Source organism: Lipotes vexillifer, unplaced genomic scaffold (genome assembly GCF_000442215.2).
Source record: "Lipotes vexillifer unplaced genomic scaffold, Lipotes_vexillifer_v1.1 scaffold1629, whole genome shotgun sequence".
Classification (NCBI taxonomy): Eukaryota; Metazoa; Chordata; class Mammalia; order Artiodactyla; family Lipotidae; genus Lipotes; species Lipotes vexillifer.
In genome coordinates, this window is record NW_006790230.1 from 298,202 (window position 1) to 320,617 (window position 22,416).

The 22,416-nt window shown below is 40.7% G+C and overlaps 1 protein-coding gene across 5 annotated transcripts in view; it reads left to right on the forward strand.

Annotated features, from left to right (window-relative positions):
- The window catches only part of SH3GLB1 (SH3 domain containing GRB2 like, endophilin B1), a 49,273-nt gene extending 30,190 nt beyond the window's left edge, over nucleotides 1–19,083 (forward strand). For 2 of the 5 annotated variants that reach the window (XM_007463268.1, XM_007463269.1), the window contains 2 exons: nucleotides 3,187–3,415; nucleotides 3,794–3,901. In XM_007463268.1, the coding sequence (XP_007463330.1) occupies nucleotides 3,187–3,415; nucleotides 3,794–3,901 (337 nt within the window). Of the gene's footprint in view, nucleotides 1–3,186; nucleotides 3,416–3,793; nucleotides 4,242–19,073 lie in introns of those variants that run through there. The other 3 variants (XM_007463270.1, XM_007463272.1, XM_007463271.1) reach the window with 3 other exon arrangements.
- Nucleotides 19,084–22,416: the final 3,333 nt, after the last annotated feature.

The following is a 22,416-nucleotide window of genomic DNA, read 5'->3' on the forward strand; positions in this document are numbered from 1 at the left end:
TTCCTGCTGCTCTGTTGAGGATAGATGTTGTAGGTCATGAGTATAAGCTGACAGACCTGTTTGGAGCCTATTGCAATAACTTGGTCAATAATCCAGTCAGGAGGTGACAGTGGCTTGGATTGGGGTGATTGTGATAGATGTGGTAGAAGTGCTCAAACCCTGGGTGTGTTTTAAAGGTAAAGCCAGCAGGGTTTGCTGACAAACTTTCTGTATATGAGGCTTAGAGGTGTCAAGAATTACTGCCAGTGTTTGGCCTGAGCAACTGAAAGAATGGAGTTTTGGTTAATTAAAATGGGGAATGCCCCAGGAGGAGCAGGTTGGGGTGGGGAAGGCATGTGAGGTATATCAGGAGCCCAGTTTTAGACATGTTAAGTTTGAGATATGAAACATCTGAGTGGAGATACCCAATTTTAGGGTGTACAAGTCTGGAAATTGGGGGTGGGGGTGAATTAGAGGTATAAATTAGAGAGTTGTCAGCAATATCAAGGATATTCAAATCTGTGAGACTAGATGAAATTACCAAGGGAGTTAAGTACAGGTAGAGAAAAACAGAGAACCAAGGGCTGAGCCCTGAAGTACTCCAACAAAGAGTTGAGGAGCCAGCTAAGGAGGATGGTAAGGAATGAGCACTGAGGTAAGATATAAACCAAGTGTGGCCTTGGAATAAGCTGTAAAAAGTGAGGGGGGTGGTCCACTGTGACCACTAGATAGGTCAAGTGAAAGAGAACTGCTAGTGGACCATTGGATTTTGAACATTGCTGACCTTGACGAGTTATAGTGGAACAGTAGGAGCAAAAGCTTGTTTGTTAATGTAAGGGAATGGAAGGAGAGAAGCTGTGACAGTAAGTTTAGATAAGTCTTTCAAGGAGTTCTAGTGTAAAGAGAAACAGAAATGAAGCACTAGCCAGAGCAAAAAGTGGAGTCCAGCACAGTTTTGGTTTTTTTTTTAAGACAGGAGAAATAAGAGCATGATTGTAATCTGATAAGAATGACACAGTAAATGGAGAAAATATAATATTAGAAAGAAAGGGAAGAATTGGTAGTGTGATGTCCTTGAGAGGAGATTTTGTACACAGGTGGAAAAATTAGCCTTAAAAAAATTAATCTTAAGAGCATAGATAGCTCATCTGTAGTAGGAGGAGAGATGACCAAAGCATGGAAGTTTCCTGATTGTTTTTTTCTCCTCTCAGTTAAAAAAGAAAACAGCTTATCAGCTGATTATAAAGGTTAGGGGAGAAATGCTGGAATTTTGAGGATGGATGAAGGGGTATGAAATAGTCATCAGCAGAATGTTAAAAGTGGGTAGACTAGAGAAATGTAGTGTAGTTGCCAGGCAGCATTGTGGACCCACTTTAGGTTCCTGCTCATTCATTGAGTGTGAGACCAGACAACATGGTTTTGTAGTTTTTTACTGTCATAGTACATACATGGATACTGAGTAGATAATTGAGAGATTTTTAGCAAACGAGTAGTATGAAGTAAAGGGCATAGGATATGAAGGCATGTGCAAGGAGGTGATTATAATAATTTACCTTGGACACGAAGGGCGTGTTGGTAGGATGATAGATGGTAGGTCTGTGGAGGATTATAGATCCAGGATAGGCTTGTTGAGATGAGAGTACTAGGGGAAACAAGATGATGGTCAGAGAATGGGATGTTGGAAATTGATTATTGTAAAGGTTATAGTTTTTGGAATAGATATGGTCTAGATGAGGCATTGGGAGTGGGTGGCTGAACTAGGGTCAGTCACAGAATCACTGGAAGAGAAGAGCTCACGGGTCTGACAGGCCAAAGTGTTCAAATAATTGTCTGCATGGCTATTAGAACCACCAAGAATTAAGATCCACTGTTAGTGAGCCAGGAGCTAAAATCCAGAAATAAAGGGAAAAGAATGAGACGCCTGTAGATGATTGCAACAAGAGATGGTAGGTAGTATATAGTTGAATAACATGAAATTCAAAGATTAGGTAGGATTGGTTCGGGAAAGGAGTATAGGAATAGTAATGAGGAACGTGCAACTCCTTCAACATCCACCTCTAGGCTCAATGATAAAGGGAGTGTGGGAGATTAAACACAAGCATTAGGAGGTGAATGGAAGGGTTAGAGAAGAGGTTAAGGGTAAAGGGAATTTTGCTGCTGGCTGACTGATTTCCAGATGGCACAGGAGTCATAAAGAAGAAAACTATTTTATGAAGGGATTAATTTCACCTACCCTACCAGATGAAGCATTTTATATTTTAACTAATGGATTTATTTAAACTTAAATATGAATTTTCATAGGATTTTTTTCAACCTTAGAAGTGGTTGGATTAGAATGATTATAGGCCAGCCATCTTATGCTCTTTTCCATTGAGTGTTATTGGAGAAACAGTAGGCTTACAATAAATTGAAAATTATCTTTAAACTATTTATAAGCACATTGATCACAGGGATTTCACTAATTCCTAATAAAACTTTTATTTTTCCCCTAAAAAATAGAAGACAAAATGAACTTGTGACATTTTCCATATTCTCACATTGAGTCTTCATTATGTTCATTATCAGTCATAACATATTATTTGAATGTCCATCTCCTCACTTATCTACATGTCCATAAAGGAATGGCATTGTTTCATGTTTATATCTCAGCTTGTGGTAGTGATGTTGGACATGTAGATACTCAATAAATACTTGAATGAACAGGAAAATGTGATTGGATCGATTTTTTGAAAAAGAGTTCAGTTACTCAAATATTTCTCAAAGAATTAACTTGAGAAAACTTCACTCTTATAGTAGTACCTAACATTTAAGTAAGTCTTTCTTTGGTATTTTTATTTAACAATTCATAAAGGGAGGAAAAGATTAATGGAACATACTTATAGAAGGTTGTTGGAAATATCATAAACTCATTTTTCTGGAAAAAGAAAAACATTGTGTTTTTTAAAAACTTTTCAAAGTTTATACTTGTAAAGATGGCTTTGAAACAAACTTTCGAGGATTTTATATTTAAAAACAACCTGCATTTTCTCTAGTGTAATTGACCCTAGAGGGGTGAGCTGGATAGCATACTTTGTCATTAAAATATTAGCATCCTCAAATCTTTAGCCAAAGTGAAGGTTGGTAGAAGGTAAACACTGCCCCCAAGTGGTGGTATACAGGAACTTTGGTCACTTGCAAATAGATAATTGGCCATTTTCTTTTCAACAGTTTTCCATCTATTTATCATTGTAACAACAACCAGACTTCTGTGGCACCTATACCATCTGCTTCATCAAACGTGATTGGTTCTTCTGCCTTGACTTCAACAAGTGGCCTAGTAATCACCTCTCCTTCCAACCTCACTGACCTTAAGGAGTGCAGTGGCAGCAGGAAGGCCAGGGTTCTGTATGATTATGATGCTGCAAACAGTACTGAATTATCACTTCTGGCAGATGAGGTGAGTAATGTGGGTATAAAAGGAAAACTATATCATAGATTGACTCACCTTCCAGTATAACAAAATGCAAATTCCTCATTACTTATTTGGAAATAGTTTATTATGAATGTTTTCATAGATTACAGCTGGTTATATTAACATTTTTTAACTACTATTTTTTAACAAAATAGAACATCACAGAAATATTTAAAGCTTTTAACTGCTAAATCACTAGATTTCTAAAACTGTCTCTAATAAAATCCTTTATCTTTCACCGAATTGATAATAATGTTTAAATTCTTTGATAGTGAATAATTTATACTTTAAACAAATTAAGTCTGATTAGTTTTCTGTGTGTTTATTAACATAGTTAATAACTGGAAATGTTTTATTTTGTAGGTAATCACTGTTTTCAGTGTCATTGGAATGGATTCAGACTGGCTAATGGGGGAAAGGGGAAACCAGAAGGGCAGGGTGCCAATTACCTACTTAGAACTGCTCAATTAAATAGGTGGACTATGAAAAGGTACACCATATTTATATACAATTAACTCTTAATAAAGCAGGTTTAAGTATCTTTCATGTTATTAAGAGACTGAAAAGAAAATACTAGCCATCAGAAACTGGCCTTTCTGCCAATAAAATTGCATGGTAAATATTTCATTACAGAATTTATGTTAAAGCTTTCATGCCAAGAATGTTTTCTTACAAAATTCTCTTTCTACTGAGGTTTCACTAATAAGTAGCTTCTACTTTTGAGCCCCAACTTAAAGCATAACTGTTTTCTACTGAATTTTTCATTAATGGCAAGCTTTTTCTTTTAAGTAAAATAAATTTATTGTGAATTGATACGTGACTCATTTATTAGGTATAATTAATAGCCAAAGAATAAAGTTAAAATTTGTTTTTAACTGTTGGTTTAAAAAGATCTCTAGGATGTAAACCTCTTTTGTAAAAAATATAATGTTTCTGAATGTTTTCATAAACATAAATGCAGTTATACCATGTTTACCTTGTTTTCCAGCAGACATGGAATGATTACAATATTCTAGTTCAGTGAGTTATTTTGAGGGTTTTTTGTTTTATTAAACACTACTGAATGATTTCTTTTAAGAGTAGCTAGTCCTTGAGAAGTACTACCGTATTTCTCTAGTACATTTGCTTTTAAGGTTCTGAAACATCTGGGACAAATTCAGTTCACTAAATAATGTTTTTAAGATTGTTCAATTGGTACTGTTTAATCCATAATCAGAATTGGATCTGTTAGGAAGATATTGCAGTAAAGAGAATTTGTTCTTATTGAAAAACAAATCCTTATAAAAATGGATTAGCACAACTGTGTTCATTATAGAGTAAATTGTATGCAAACAGAATACACTTTTGGTTACTTTGAGCCTACAAATAAAATGTTGAAAATTTACTAATGAACTTAGGTTATCTTGATCAGGCTCTCTAGTTATGAAACACATACTAATGAAATGATTAGTGATATACGTGGAATTAGAAAATTGCTTTTTAGACCACTGCTATGAATCAGCAGATTATTTCCATGTCAGGACTTATGCTCTCATTTTCATTCATTCATTCCTTTGTCAAACATTTGTTGGGGGCCATGCACTATGCTGATCAACTGGGAATACGACCCTGAACAAGATGCACACAGTTCTTCCCCCTACAGATCTTAAAGACTGGTGGTGGATACAGAAAAATAAGTAAGCAATGGTCATATAACAGAATCGGTGTCATGATAGAAGAAATATAGGGTTAGTATGTTTCAGAGTTTTGGGAGTCACCTAATTCAGATTTGGGGCGTGGGAGATGGTTTGGAGAGGAAGTGTTCTAGCAGAGGAAGAAGTTGTGGCAGGCCTGGAGCTAAGAGAATGTAGCACATTCTTAAAGCTAAAAGCAGTTCAGTCTGGCTTATGCATGAAGTGTAAAGGTGTAGTTAATTTCTTCAGGAAGTGTTAATGTGTCAAAATGGTGTTTCTCTGGTACTTTAAAAAATGAACATTTAGCACAAAAGGATATTTTTAAATGGTGTTTAAGAGTTCCCAATAAGAGCTTGGTAAACATGTTAGTAATTTAATTTACAGTTCAAATTTTAACAGTAGTTGTTACATTTCTGTGCTGTGAGACAAATTCCTCTGCAGTTTTATAGTTATACAAGATGCTTTGATTCACACTGTGAATTGCCATACTGTTAACCCCCAAAGCTGCTCAAGCTGGTTAGTTAGCTTAGAACCACTTGAGTGAAGCTTTTTCCCCTAGAAATGAAGCTCTGTGGCCAGCCTAGAGTACCATCTATTATGTTATATAAATCAAGATTTAGGCTTTAAAAGATCATACAAAAAAATCAGGTCAACTTTAATAGCAACTATAAATTAGGTTTATGAGAAGTAGAGTAGTAAAAGGGAAAGAGTATGGGTACTGGAGTGAAATTGTCCTGGATTCAAATCCAGTCTTCCTCACATACTGTGCTCTTTGAGCTTCGACTTAGATGTCTTATAAACTGCCATTTCCTTGTTAGCAAAATGGGGATAATAATTATGCCACTTTAAGGTTATTGTGAGGATTTTATAGCAAAAAATAGTGTTAAAAGCAGTTATAAAATAACTATAAAATCTGTAACTATAGATTTCTAACTATCTTGTACGTTAGATAATTTTTAGGGAAAGCTTGGCACAGTAGAAACAGCTGTGAATATGTTTCCCCTTGTTAGCCCCTGTAGCTTCCTGACCTGTCCAGACGGTTGGCCTTGTTTATGACTATGTACCAGACAGACATCTTCTGTTGCAATGCTCTGTTCTACTCCTTATCAGTTCTATCCTCCACCCTCTTTAAATGAGACCCAGATCTAGGTTTAACCTCACCATAGTCAGTGTACATTTTTATCAGAACCTTCTGCTTTCCATCAAATGAATGTTGATTATAGTAACCCAATAATGTACAGTAGCCTTCAGTAATGTGAGGGTTCAAAGGTTATTTTGTGCCTTTGTCCACCACAAATTTGCCACAATATGTGGGCTCATTCTTATGTTTATTGTTTTTTATTTTAATGGGGTTTTGTTTGATTGGTTGGTTGGGGGGGGTTTGGTTTGGTTTATTTCGGTTTGGGCTTATTTTATAAAGTCACAGGTTTAATTTTTACTCAGGTAAAGGCCCATAGGTTCTTAGGCATGGAAGAAGAGCTTTGGAAGCCTATTGATTCATGGTGCAATTCAGAATTATTTAAATAATCTGTGTCCCTGAGCTTAATCTAAAGGGATAGTAATGTGAAGGATGCATTTATGAATGAAATAGTAAACTTGGAAATAATTGTAGGCTCCTTTTGCAAACAGAAAAAAAGTGATTGGATTGTTTCTGTATTTGTCCTGAAGGTAATTAACCTAAAAGATCATTGCATTAAATTGTTTTTTATGGTGCTAATCAGAAAAATTCATATTGTAGGAGACTAGGTCCCAGAAATGGGAATGATCCTCACTCTGAGTAATGTAAGAAATAAGAAACCTGAGTCCAGGGTCACTAGTGGGTTAGAGTCCATCCTCATAGTCTGCTGTTATCCTCACCAGAACAGGAGCTGGTGTTGGGAGGACATGCAGAGGATGAAGGACCACAGGACAAAAATCAACATCTTTGTCTACCCAGAGAGGCCTGGCTTACTTTCATGCTTTGTTGACAGTATTCCTTAAAAATATCATCCCTAGCTCCCAAACACCTGAAAGTTTGAAATATGTTGCCCTAGTATGTGGCACTTCAAGTCTGGGTGAGAAGCCATAATAATAGATAGGAGACTTTGCAATTTGACCTACAGCCAGCTTTGCTTCAACCCCTTCTCCAGATGATTAAGTGGCTCTTACCTCATGGTGAGACTTAAATGGGGATCTGTCTGGTGGTTGTCCACAGCAGAACTGCCCTTTCTCCCACTTTATCCTAACGAGAAAGTCAGCTCAGCAGGGCAGTGGTTCTCAGTGTGGGACCCCCAAGACAGGCAATGTCAGCATCACGTAGGAACTTGTTAAAAATGTTAATTCGTATCTCCAAGTACCTTTTTTTGGTACTTATTTGTTGTCTTCAAGGGGCTATAAAACTAGTCTTAGTTCTTCCATGTAACATTTTAAAAAATATTTCAAGACAAAAACTGAATTCTGATCCTCTTTACTGTGTTCTAGCACTAATCATAATTACATAGTTACTTTTAATAATTTATTTGTTTAGTATGTATCTGTCACTCTAGAGTGTAGGCTCCCTGAGATTGAGACTATTAATTCTTTTGATCACAGTTAAATTCCCAACTCTTAGCAGGAGACCTAGCATATAGTATGTACTCGGTATTTGTCAAAGAAAGAAAAAATGCAATTCTTAAGTCTTATCCAAGCTCTACTGAATCAAACTCTGGGGGTAGGGCCCAGCATTCTGTTTCTACAAGCCATTTGGGTGATTGTTACACTCTCAAGTTTGAGACCCACTTCAGTAGAATAAAGAAATCGTGCCTTTTACCTTCAGATGTGCTATCTGACATCGCTTGAAAATTCTCCCTGCCTTCTGTATACCAACAACACTGCTCTCGAGTGTAGAGGAACCTTACTGGACTGTATTACAAGTGGGTGTGAAGGTATAAGGTATGCTTAGTGTAAGAAAGGGAAATATTGCTTGGAATGCCAGTACTTGGTTGCTGTGGAGGGTTTCTAGGGATGGATCCCTTAGTCTGAAGAAGGGTAAGCACTACCACCACCCACATTTCCACTCAGCACAGTCACAATTTGACATCAAAGCTCCCTGACAAACCACTAAGGTTATATCAGACTAACGTGTACACCCCGGTGCTCAGGTTGCTAACTCCACTCTCCCTACTTCAAAGAAGACTTTAAGAATTGTTAATGCTTTTTTTAATACTACAAGTCATAGATGCATTGGTAAAAAAGGGAAAAAAAGAATATGTAGTTTAAAGATAAAAATCACCTATAATTCCACCATCCAGGGAGAGCTACTGTTACTTAGGTGCATAGACTTCCAGATTCGTCTGTGCTTTTATAGATTGTTTTAAGTGGGATCAAGTTGTACATACTGTTTTGTAACTTTTTCACTTGACAATACCATGACTATCCTGCCATGTCAAAAATGTTTCTATATCTTTTTTTAATGGCTGCATGGTATTTCATCTTATGTGCCACATTTTATTAAACTACTGTTTTCAGATTGTTTCCAATTTTTTGCTAATAAACTGCTTAAAAGAATATTGTGTTGTTAAATCTTTTATGTGTTCTTAATATTTCCTTAAGGTGAATATTTGGAAGTAGAATTGCTAGTGTAAAGTATGCCAGTTTATAAAAGCTTTTGTCGCTGCCACTTTGCCCCTTAGAAAACTTATCGGCTTACACTTTATCGGCAGTATAAGAAAGTATACTATTTCTTTTTGGAGGACTTCCAACTGAATGTTCTTAAAACCTTCAGTTTAAAAATAAAGGGTAAAAGGAAGATAAAAAGACCCTGCAAAATTAAAACCAAGATCAGTCTTAAATTATTCTGACATGACATCATTTACTGTTCTACCTTCTATTATGTATTTTGTGATACTTTGGGAATGATTGTAATACTGGCTTTCCCCTTGCTTTTATTCAGTCTCCTGGAAGCACTGACTTTTCTGACTTTTGCCGAAATGGTAGGAGAACAATCCTAAACAGACTGGATAATTTTGATGCAGGCTTATTGTTGCATTTAGGGAGCATGGACATCATAGGGAAAGTAGAAACTTTGGAAGGTAGGCAGAACATTGGCTCTCCCACTTGGTTGCCTAGTTTTGTGTCAGTCAACCTCTTTGAGCCTGTTTGCCCATCTGCAGAAATGAGAATAGTATAAACTTACCTTGTAGGGTTGAAAGAATTAATCATATTATGGGCAAAGTGCCTGGCACCTAGTAGATAATAACTTAATAGAATTTCCACCTAAGTATGTTAGAGCAGTTGCTATTATCTACCTCAGTGGAGTAAATATCACTGCCATTGCCAAATAGAATCTTCCTTGAAAGGTGTCACAATAAATGGACATTGCCTTGTACATCCTACCTACAAAATCTAGTTTTTAAAGGGTGTCTCATTTTCTCCACACAAGTAACCTAACCAGATAAAACTCCCAGACAGGTAGCTAATGGAACATTTCAACTGCTGTGCTTTTATGGCAGTGTATCAAAGTGGTAATCATATTATTCTAAAATGGTGAGCTGGACATGTCAGCCATGCCAAACTTCCCCTTCTGACTGAAACCCCACCTTTGACTTGGATGGCTTGCCTTCCACCTGTGAGAACCTGACATGGAGGGCTCAGCTCAATAAAGGTAGTGATAACCAGTTAAGTCTCAATAGCATTCCCAGGATGAGAGAACACACAATTGATTCATTGATAATGAAGTAAATTTATTTAGAGAAGTATCTGAATTCTGAAAGTTGCTTAGCAATATTTCCAAAAGATAGATGTCCCAGAGGTAACATCTCCAGTAATCATAGCAGACAGCTCCCCAGAGACCAACCCATTTTCAAATTTGGATGAACCAGATACATTGAAATTAGCATCTAGTTTGTTGATTATAACTCAGAACTACTCAGCCAATAAAAAATGAGAACTTAAAAGAGGGGATGTAAGGAAGGAAGGCTATACAGGAAGCTTTAGGTTTGTGAGAACAAAACAAATTAAATGAATAATTATGAGGTGAAAGAAGATGGGCTACAACTCTCAGCAACTCTTCTGAGAGCCTGATGCCCTAGGGTTAAGGGTACATGTTTCTGCCTAGTCCCATTTTCTAGTGAAGTCGTATGAAACAAGGTATAATAGGTAACCCCAGCAACCATATGCTTTGATACTTGTTTGCCTTTGGTATATAGTTTACTCAGCTCTACCTGAAGACCCTCACTTATTAAGAGTAAGTTCAAAAGTTCCCTCTGGTACGAAGATATTCTGGATTCCCTCAGGCAGAATTAATTATTCACATATATAAATGTAACTCAACTGTGGCATGTATTGCCTTGAATTGCAATTACTTGCTAACCTAGCTGAGCTCAAGGACAGGGACTTTGTGTCCCCTAACTCTTAGCACACCTAAAGCTGAGTTTCAGCAACCCTCGTAGCTGCTAACAGCATTCTGATTTCTATAAACGATCTTTAATTATTCAGACTTGGTGCTGTTACGTGTGTTTGCCCTAAGAAACATTGCCCCCTTTGGACAGCAAGATCAGAACATGCACATCTAGTTTCTATCATTATTGTTATTATTGTCACCATCATCATCATCATCATCACTATCAGTATTTCTAAAGTAATGAATGAACTACATACCCTTCAGGCAAAGTTCCATATATATTTCTCATTATCAAGCTTTTCATAAGAGGTTGGCAGCTGAAGGTTAGAAGTTAAGTTCTCTGATGAGAATGTGGAGTACAAATCCCTATACTTTAACCAATCACATAAAAAATGAATTGAAATTATTTTTACCAAAAATTAACCAGTTGAAATCTGTAGAGAAAGTGACTCTATCTCCGCAAAAAGGAGCACTTGGAGAAAGGGTCAAGATTTTCCTCAGAAAACAGTCCAGTGTATGCTTATGTATGGAGAAATGAGACATTGAAACTCCGTGATCATTTTGACCTGAAAGTTTTCAAAGCATTTGCTACCAATTACGTGTTGTGGTTATGAAACAGTTTCAATCATGCACTTATAAAATATCTAATTTTATTCCATGGAACTTTCTGATGAGTGCCTCAAGAGAAATTTGTTTCATAATGTAACCCTTGGAAACTAAATGAATTTACCTTCCAGTAGGGTGTTTAGATATAAACCAATTACATGTTGCAGGAGACTAAAACAATTGTTTTAGAATAGTTCATCATAAGCCATTCTTTCTGAGAGCATTTAGATAGCAAGTCCAGTAGAAATTAAATTTGTGGTTATGTCCTCAGGCAAATTATTCACTTAACCTCTAAAGCCCACAGATTTCTTACCTGTAAAATGAAAGGATTAAACCAACTGATCTCCAAAGTCCTTCAAGTTCTTGCATCCTAAGATGGTCTAAACAAGGCAAAGTTGCTCGTGTTTTAATAGTAACTAATGACAAACCCCAAATTATTAGTTAACTTAAATGACACACACAATCTATTGGCAGGTAGACAATGAGTTTGTTGTTTAACTGTAGAGAACAAAACTCTTCAGTCTGAATTTTCTAGAAAAGACTGAATGAAAACTTGTGAGAGATTCCTTTAGAAATCCCTCTACCTGGACTGACAGACCTAACTGACCTAGACCTCAGAGGGAAAGGATCCACTTATGCTCAGACTCTCTGAAGGGTTCTAATGAACAAATATGAACAGTGGCACTCACAGTCTTAAGCATTATTGAGATTTTACATCCCTTTGGAAAAAATTGCTAACATTTATTAAGCAGTTTATGTGCATTTCCTTTTTCAAACCTGGCAGGAACATAGGTATTTTTTTACCCCATTTCACAGATGTGGAAACAGTTTAGAGAGCCACCGAGCCAGAAAGTGGCAGAGCCTGGTCTGATCATCCTTGTCTTCCCAACTCCAAAGCCCAAGCTCTTAATCCATGTGTAACACAGACACATTTTTTTATATGTGCCCTGAAAATATGGTCAATGTCCCATTATTTCCTGTACTCCTTCTGTGTAACTTTTCTTGGGGCAGAAAAAAAAATGTTCCTAACATAAAGTAGCTGTAAATCACTGCTTAAGCAACTAAAAAAAAAACAAATCTACCAAGTTTATCAAGCCAAGTGGGGAATCTTTCAGGCCTGCTACCTGTCACAGCTGAAAGTGCAGAGAAATCAGCCTTGGCTTACATAAGAAGTTCTCAGAGTGCAGTCCCCAGAATCTCTGGAGGTGGGACCCAGCCATCTTGTGCTTCAACAAACTCTCCAGGTGATTCTGATGCGCATGTTTAAATAAAGCAGAGAGAGTAAAACTACCTTGTTGTCTTTCACTTTAAAGCTGACTTCATCTGCAGTAACAATAAAAGAATAATGACAGTCCTCAAAATATTACTGCAAGCTATTAAGCTGAAATACAATACCATTTTACTGACTTTTCAGTTAAGTAGGCCATTACTAATGAGTAATTTGATGAACAAGTGAAAATGTTTAGAGTGTCATTTTGCCAGGAATAGGGGAAAGAGCCCATGGATTGGAAGAGCTTATTCCAAAATTCAGCCATAAGGGAATATGTTCTACAAATGTGTCTCTTATCGAGGTAACAAATCTATACAATCTTTATTGTTCTTTCTAGCAGAGTCTTGGTTTCCTCTGAAGAGCTTATATACCCTGTTTGGCAGGACAAGAGCACACCAATTAAAAAAAAAAAAAAAGTGTCATTCATTAGCATTTACAATAAGCCAGTCACTGTATCGAGCATTTTACACACATTCTCTAATTTCACTCTTGTAACAACACTGTGAGGTGGAGATGGTTGTCTTCACTCTGCAGATGGGAAAACCAAAGCTTAGGTAAAGTTTTGAACCTGCTATGCTCATTTTAAGGTCCTGGAGTCTCTAGAGACAGTAAACTCCCTAAGCTGTATCCCCTTTTCCTCTCCCTCTGCTCTAACACTAATCCTTTCCTTTACTCCTAAGACTGTCAGAAACAGGAAACCAGTGCCCTAGGCCTTCTTTCTCAGTCCATTCCCACTTTTCCTTTAACTCCCACACAGTGCCCACTGTGGCTAATTTTAAGCCCAATTTCTGCAAACCGTAGCCCTCCAACTCCCAGACAGCTGACCTAAGAGGGCTGCTGAGACTTAAGGGCCCATGGGGACTGGAGGGCGAGGAATGCCACCACTCCGCCCCACGCCCCCGGGTGGGGAAAGGAAGAACGGCAGGAGGAGAAGGCATGACTTAACATGGGGAAATGTGTCAACAGTGATACTGAACAGAGGGATACTAAACAACTAGCAAAGCGAACAATTAAAACTATTTTTGGTCAATAGGGAACCCAGGAAAAGTATGGTCATTTGTATAAGCAGCTTATCATAGCTGCTTCACTGCCAGATAGCAAAACTGGCATGCAAATTACTAAATGGGTTGGGTTAACTTGGTGTATTGTTTTGTTAGAACAGTGACCCCTTTACTGCTGTGACAATGCTATACTCCAGAGTTTGCTGAACACGTAGCTCAGTTGTCTGCTCACTACAGAGTTGGAGGAACGATGGGTCATATCTGTAATTCCCTAAAATAGAGAATATATATCCACTGATGGTGCATACATTTCAATGCAAAAAAGCAAACAAATTTTCCCTTAGTTTGGTAATGGACAAATATTGGTACTGACTCAGAAACTTGTTCAGCTCTTAGCAGCCATGTGTCTACCTTACTAAATTTTTTGTCTGTTTGTTTGGCAGCACCACACAACATGTGGGATCTTAGTCCCCTGACCAGGGATTGAACCCGTGACGCCTGCATTAGAAGCATGGAATCTTAACCGCTGGACCACCAGGGAAGTTCCCATGTGTTTACCTTAGAAACCCACCTGGCTGCAGTGGAAAGACCGCTTTCCATTTGCAGTCACTTGCTTCATTGAGGTAGCTTCACATCACTGATCACATAAACCAGGGTCATGGGCAGGTGGATTTGCTTTGCTGGTCTTCCCCATCCCTCTCCCAGCTTCCTCTCTCCCAAAAGTCCTATCAGCAGAGACCTTGCAACTTTACCAAAAACTGATATAATAATAGCTGTCATGATTTAAGAACTTCCTGCATGCCAGGCACTGTGCCGAAAGTGATTTACACCCATGTCTCATTCTCACAACCCGTGAGGTAGGTACCACTCTTATCTCCATTTTACAGAAGGAGAAATGAAGGCTCTTAAATCACACAGCTGATAAGAGTGGCAGAGCCTGGTCTTTCACCTGGGGCTCCCTAATTCCAAAAGCCTTGCTCTCGATTTCCACCCTGAGTGTTCCCCCAATGAACTATGACACCACTTAGCCTAACCAATATTTTAAATGGATAGGAACAGAGGCTTATCCATTGTTTTACCAAGATAGAATGCAACTTCTCGAATGCAGCTGGACAAACAATCGAGCACAGCTTGGTGGTTGGTTCCTGCCCAGTGAATGCTTTCCCTTTCTTCCTGTTCCTTAACTTCATGTGGTGCCCACCATCTTGGTACTTCCAACGGGCTGAGAAAGCCCCTCTCTCAGGGTAAGTAGGGGCCCTTGCTAGTCTCATCATTAGTGGAGGAAATGAGTGCCTCTCCTATTCTGTCCCCAGACTACTCAGCTCACCTCAGTAACTGGGCTTTCCCAAAGGTCTTTGAAACTCAGAACACATTATATGTTGTAAATGGTGATGAGGGTCCCAAGTTAGCACGCCAAAATCTCTTTAGCCTAAATATACATGCCTGAAATAGTATTGATGGTTAGAGCATCCCAGAACAGTATAGGGTTGCTGGAGACCCCCAAATTTCTTTGATCCCGGGCTTTTTCGTGCCCTTTAGTCCCAGGACGGTGGCACGTATGCAGTAGGAAATAATAATAGCTAGTATTTTTTTCTAACATCTTTATTGGAGTATAATTGCTTTACAATGTTGTGTTAGTTTCTGCTGTACAACAAAGTGAATCAGCTATATGCATACGTATATCCCCATATCCCCTCCCTCTTGCGTCTCCCTCCCACCCTCCTTATCCCACCCCTCTAGATGGTCACAAAGCACCGAGCTGATCTCCCTGTGCTATGCAGCTGATAATAGCTAGTATTTATTGAGCATTTAACAAGTGTTTAACGCTGCTCCAAATGCATTTTCTCATTTGACCTCCACAGCGGCTTTAGACAGTAGGCATGACTATTAGCCTCCAGAAACTGAGGCACAGAGAAGCTGAGTGACTTCCCAAGGTCACAGAGGACATAAGCAATAGGAGCAAGAGCAGAGTCCAGACAGTGTGGATCCAAAACCAGTGTGACTAACCAGTGTGCTGTGTTACTTCGGGGCCCTTTATTTGCTGTCTGAGGGCTGGAGAGAGGCTGAGCGTAGCTTTGCTGTGTAGGCAGCTGCCATGATAGGCGCCGGGAAACTGCACAAGCAAGCAGGTGGGGAGTGACTGGCTGGGAGCCCTGGTGAATCCCTCCACAGAGGTGGGAAAGAGGGTGATCAGGACAAGCACACGAGCTTCTGTGCCCCAGGGGAGGAGGGGTCGGTGCAGCAGCCCCAAGATCTGACGGAGAACACGTCGCTCTTCTCTCCACCGTGTCTGCTGCTGCTCTGCGCCGTGACCCTGGTTAAGTTCGTTACTGCTCTGTAAAATACACACTGTAACCGTTCCCACCTCTAGGATCTTTGTGGAAATTAAATGAGAACATTCACCGAAGAACTCTGCACAGTGCCTAGCACGCACTCACTGAACGTAACCTCTTATGATTATGACCATTCTTATTACAGCATGATATCGTTTAACTCTGAAAAAACTCCAAACCCACTGGAAAGCCCTTCTCAGTAACACTGCAAAGGCAGGCTTGAGGGCAAGGAGGTTTTGTCCCTAAACGTGACATGGTGCTGAGCGGCTGCAGGCCCTTGCACCCTGACCCGCTCTCCGCTAAGGGGGCCGGAACTCCGCTCCCCTTCCCCGCTAATCTCCTACCAGCACCACCGCCGAGAGGCACAATGCATCGGCTTGAGTCCCTCCTCTCGGTTTCTGCCCCTGTGCTCTCAGAGGTCAGGGCTTAAGAAGCGGAGAGATGGAGGAACGCCGGTTGGCAGGAGGAAGAAGGCAGCCGTGCCAAATAGGCCTGGAATAATCAACTGGAGAACAGGCCATCATTTACCCTGAAACGGTCTCTAATGGTGATTGGCTTGGGGGTGGGGGGCGGGGGAGAAGAGAAGGGGAAACAGACGCCCTTTGAAGCGTTCCATCAAAAATCTAATGAACCATACTTTATGAGTGCAATGGTGTTTTATGATCTACCCTGCAATGCTTTAAAATGTCTCGGTCCAAAGCCAGCTCTTTCTGCTTCTTTCCTTCCTGTCGCCGGGAGAGGTGGTGCTATCTTTGCCACCACGGATGTTATTCTTTGACTGGCAAATATATATATATAAAGTAAAGCCAAGATGGATGAATCCTAAACTTAACCTTTGGTTTTGCCATCCCCTGTTATAAATTAGCTGAGGAGGTTTTTGGAAGACACAATGGACACGTTATATGTAAATCAATAACAATTTTTCTCTTGCGTTCAAACCATGAATACTGACTAGCTAATTTTTCTTTTGTGTTCAAACCATGAATACTGACTAGCTAATCTTCATGGCATCTCTATAAGATAAGTGAGTTTTATTATCCCGTTCCAATTCAATTCTTCAGCGCTTTAATCAGCCTAGGCAATTTTAATTTATCTCCATGAAATGTTTTTCGCCAGCGCCCTACATTTTCATCAGGTTTCCTTGTCATAGCCGGATACAGCTGGCACAGGCAGTTAAGTGCTGTGGAATGGGGCAGACTGATGAGGACGGAGAATCAAACAAGGCATTGGGTTGGGACGGTTGATGGATGTGGAAGGTTGGAGCGACCAGGCAGGGGGGCATATAAGAGCTGAAAGTGTCAGGAAGAACAGTTTAGCTTGTGTCAGTACCATCTACAATGGTGCCAGCATAGATAAAAGGAGGGAGCCCAGGCAATAGTCATAATAGTTGAGGATACAGGGCATTTGAATGACATAAAGGATTGTTCCCAAAAGTCTGTGTACCCCCTCCCCTCATCTCCTTGGGAGGAGTGTATTCCTCTACCCTTACTGAGTTGGGCTTGACCATGTGACCTGCTTTGTCCAATGGGATGCTAGCAGGCACGTAAGCAGGGGCTGTGATGTGTTCGCACGGTTGGGCTTTCTGCCAGGCAGCAGGAGGACAGCCTGCCGGGGTGGCACTAGTTCAAACAGGTCGAGAGGCTGGTGGACCACACCTACAGCACTGAGTAAAACGAGGCAGGCAAACAGTGTGTGAGTATGTTATTCATAGCAACTTCTTTGGGGCTTCAAGGCCTCCATAGGTGCTCTCTCCTGTGCCTGAATTGCTGTTCCCTGTGTTTTTCCAGTGGAAGGCTAATGCCTTCTCATCCTTCCAGTCTCAACTGACATGTCACTTTCGCAGAGACCCCTGCCCCGACTCTCCTCCAATCTAAATTACGTCCCTCTGTTAAATTCTCCGTAAATGTACCTGGTTATTTTCCTTCATCGAACTTACCACAATTTATTTGTCTAATGTTTGTCTCTTCTTGCATTTCTTAAGAGCAAGAGCAATGATGTCTAAGCATACCTTAGACATTTAGTTCTAGCACAGTCTCTAGCATAGAGTGGGTACTTTGTAAATATTTGTGAGATGAAATATACTAAGCACTGTGCTGGGGGATGGGGCTATAACTACTACAGTGATGACCAGAGGGCGCTCCTCACTCACAGGGGCTTTGAATCTGCATGGCTGTGCCATCAGCCATTGCACAGTAATGGGCTAGAGCTGCTTTATCCCTTTCTGCCTGTGGTCAGATTGAGAGATTGAGGCAAGAAGTCTAGTTAGCTCTTGCTGTGTAACAAATTATGCCAAAATTTAGTGGCTTAAAAGAGCAATTATTTTATTTTCTTTCAAGGTTCCTTTGGGTCAGGAATTTGTAGACAGCATATATATGGGTCTTGTTTTTGTAACCATTCAGCAAGCCTGTGTCTTTTGGTTGGAGCATTTAATCCATTTACGTTTAAGGTAATTATGGATATGTATGTTCCCATTACCATTTTCTTAATTGTTATGCATTTGTTTTTGTAGGTCCTTTTCTTCTCTTGTTCTTCTCTTGATGCACACACTACTTTCCCACTTAGAGAAGTTCCTTTAGCACTTGTTTTAGAGCTGCTTTGGTGGTGCTGAATTCTCTTAGCTTTTGCTTGTCTGTAAAGCTTTTGAGTTTTCCATCGAATCTGAATGAGATCCTTGCGGGTAGAGTAATCTTGGTTGTAGTTTCTTCCCTTTCATCACTTTAAGTATATCAGGCCACTCCCTTCTAGCTTGTAGAGTTTCTGCTGAGAAGTCAGCTGTTAACCTTATGGGAGTTCCCTTGTATGTTATTTGTCACTTTTCCCTTGCTGCTTTCAATAATTTTTCTTAGTCTTTAATTTTTGTCAGTTTGATTACTATGTGTCTCGGTGTGTTTTTCCTTGGGTTTCTCCTGCCTGGGACTCTGCACTTCCTGGACTTGGGTGGCTATTTCCTTTCCCGTGTTAGGGAAGTTTTCGACTATAATCTTTTCAAATATTTTCTAGGGTCCTTTCTCTCTCTCTTCTCCTTCTGGGAACCCTATAATGCGAATGTTGTTGCGTTTCATGTTGTCCTAGAGGTCTCTTAGGCTGTCTTCATTTCTTTTCATTCTTTTTTCTTTATTCTGTTCCATGACAGTGAATTCCACCATTGTGTCTTCCAGGTCACTTATCCGTTCTTCTGCCCCAGTTATTCTGCTATTGATTTCTTCTAGTGTATTTTTCATTTCAGTTATTGTATTGTTCATCTCCCTTTGTTTGTTCTTTAATTCTTCTAGGTGTTTGTTCTTTAGTTCTTCTAGGTCTTTGTTAAACATTTCTTGCATCTTCTCTATCTTTGCCTCCATTATTTTTCCAAGGTCCTGGATCATCTTCACTATCATTATTCTGAATTCTTTTTCTGGAAGGTTGCCTATCTCCACTTCATTTAGTTGTTTTACTAGGGTTTTATCTTGTTCCTTAATCTGGTACATAGCCCTCTGCCTTTTCATCTTGTCTATCTTTCTGTGAATGTGGTTGTTGTTCCACAGGCTGCCAGATTGTAGCTTTTCTTGCTTCTGCTGTCTGCCCTCTGGTGGTTGAGGCTATCTAAGAGGCTTGTGCAAGTTTCCTGATGGGAGGGACTGGTGGTAGGTAGAGCTGGGTGTTGCTCTGGTGAGCAGAGCTCAGTAAAACTTTACTCTGCTTGTCTGCTGATGGGAGGTGCTGGGCTCCCTCCCTGTTGGTTGTTTGGCCTGAGGCGACCCAACACTGGACCCTACCCGGCTCTTTGGTGGGGCTAATGGCGAACTCTGGGAGGGCTCACGCCAAGGAGTACTTCCCAGAACTTCCACTGCCAGTGTCCTTGTCCTCACAGTGAGCCACAGCTGCCCCCCGCCTCTGCAGGAGACCCTCAACACTAGCAGGTAAGTCTGGTTCAGTCTCCTATGGGGTCACTGCTCCTTCCCCTGGGTCCCAATGCACACACTACTTTGTGTGTGCCCTCCAAGAGTGGAGTCTCTGTTTTCCCCTGTCCTGTTGAAGTCCTACAATCAAATCCCTCTAGCCTTCAAAGCCTGATTCTCTAGGAATTCCTCCTCCCATTGCTGGACCCCCAGGTTGGGAAGCCTGACGTGGGGTTCAGAACCTTCACTCCAGTGGGTGGATTTCTGTTGTATAAGTGTTCTCCAGTTTGTGAGTCACCCACCCAGCAGTTATGGGATTTGATCTTACTGTGATTGTGCCCCTCCTTCCATCTCATTGTGGCTTCTCCTTTGTCTTTGGATGTAGGGTATCTTTTTTTGGTGAGTTCCAGTGTCTTCCTGTTGATGACCGTTCAGAAGTTAGTTGTGATTCTGGTGCTGTTGCAAGAGGGAGTGAGTGCATGTCCTTCTAATTCCTCCATCTTGAACCAATCTCATTTCTCATATAGATGTCCTGTGGATGGATTTTCTGAGGTAATACACATCAAGCACTTAGCATAGTACTTTTGTTTCCTCTGTGCTTAGTCTAGTTTCACTTGCTCATAGAAGGCTGTGTGCAGAGGGCTTGCACTTCACACTTCAGACCAGAGTTCCTGGTGCAAAATGGCTGCACCGGGTAGGTGCTGGGTAGGCCATGTGCAGAAGCCATGCTCCACACCTCAATTCAAGATGGCAGCAGCGGGCTGTGTGGGTCAGAAATTTGGAGAGAGCCTGGCTAGGCAGATCTGATTCAGCATGTCTCATGAGACTAGTTAGATGGTGGCTGGCTAGAGTAGCTGAGGCTGGCCAGGTAACTTTCTTTGTTCATGTAGTGTCCAGTTTGTTCATGTGGTACCTCTACATACACAAGTTTGGGCTTCCTCACAGCTTGGTGGCCTCAGGGTAGTTGGACCACTTCCATGGTAGCTCAGGACTCTAGTACAAGTTTTCCAGCAAGCAAGGTAGAAGCTGTATCACCTTTTCAATTATAGTAAAAAAAAAATTAAAATCTTTCATCTTAACCGTTTTTGAGTGTACAGTTCAGTAGTGTTAAGTATATTCACATTGCTGTACAAACAATCTCCAGAACATCTTCATCTTGCATAACTAAAACTCTACACTCATTAAAGAATTCCCCATTTTCTCCTCCCTGCAGCCCCTGACAACCTATCCTATGAATTTGACTATTCTAGGTGCATCATGTAAGTCCTTCCTTTTTAAGGCTGAATAATATTCCATCATATAAATGTAAATGTACCACATTTTGTTTATCCATTCCTTAGTTGATGGACCCTTGGGCTGTTACCACCTCCTGGCTATTTTGAAGAATGCTGGTATGAACATGGGTGTGCAGATATCTGTCAGAGTCCCTACTTGCTGCATCACCTTTTATGACTTAGCCTCAGAAGTCAAATAATATTATTTTTTCCAATGTCATAAACCCACGCAGATTCAGAGGGAAGGAGCAAAGTCTCCAACTCTTTTTTTTTTTTTTTTTCTCGATACGCGGGCCTCTCACTGTTGTGTCCTCTCCCTCTGCGGAGCACAGGCTCCGGACGCGCAGGCTCAGCGGCCATGGCTCACGGGCCCAGCCGCTCTGCGGCATGTGGGATCTTCCCGGACCCGGGCACGAACCCGCGTCCCCTGCATCGGCAGGCGGACTCTCAACCACTGCGCCACCAGGGAAGCCCTCTCCAACTCTTGAGGAGAGGAGTGAGAGGAGTGTCAGAGTCACATTATAAGAAGAGCAGGTGGAGTGAGAGATCTTTTACAGCTATCTTTGGAAAATATGACCTGCCATATTAAGTCCCCAGCTAGAAATAGAAGAATAGGGGCAGACGATTGGCCACCCTTACCATCTGTGTGGCCTTTGAGGAGCTGTTTAAAAAGGGGAGGGAGTGGATAGCAACGTGAGTGATGCTGAAACTCATACTCAGTATTATCATGGTAAATAGAAAGTTGGGGTCAAGTCATAGAATATTCACTAGGGGACTCCTCAGAACTTGTGTCGTCCACCTCTCTCATCCATCAAAGGAAGAGATCTGAAGGGTCCTGCCCAAGATCACACAGTGCCAAGACTAAAACTGTGGAGCCCATGCCCCTTGACCCATCCTAAACTATTAGGTGAGTCAGAACTCAGGGTTGCAAGTGATAGAAATGTGTCTCCATAGCATTACATCCTCTAAGCCACAGCTGCCCCTGTGGTGTAGTCTCACCTTAGGTGTACCCCTGCCCTTCTCTGTTCTTCCATCTCAAGGCTTTCTCTAAAACCACAGGAGCCCGCTCAGCCCACACAGTTTCTCCTGGAAGAAGGAGTAGTTTAAGCCCCCAGGGACAACTCTTAACTAAAGGAGAATGGGAGCCATTGGACAGATGTCCTAACCTCCTATCTGATGGATGGACAATTCTGGAAGCCATTCTGTAGGCTTCCGTGGTCCCTGTGGAGTTGAGCCCCTGTTGCCTAAAGCAGTGACTTCAACAATGCGCACTTTATTGACTGTTTCCTTCTCCCAGTGCACACTCCCTGTCCCCTCGGAATTATTTAGAATCACTTCCCAAATAACTACAGTTCTCTGGAAATGTTTGATTTGGGCTATGCTTTTGGAGAAACAAATTAAGAAACCAAGTTATTAGTGATATAGCAAAAAAAAGAAAGGGGTATGTCTTAGTTATGCAGGGATTGATCCTAAGTGACACCGGCTTCCAGGACCATCTGCCCCCTTAAAAGTGCAGTCTGACCATGGTCCTGAGGACAAGGAGGCTTAAGAATTATGAGGTTCAGTGGTCAGAGTTGGGGACAGCCTGCCTT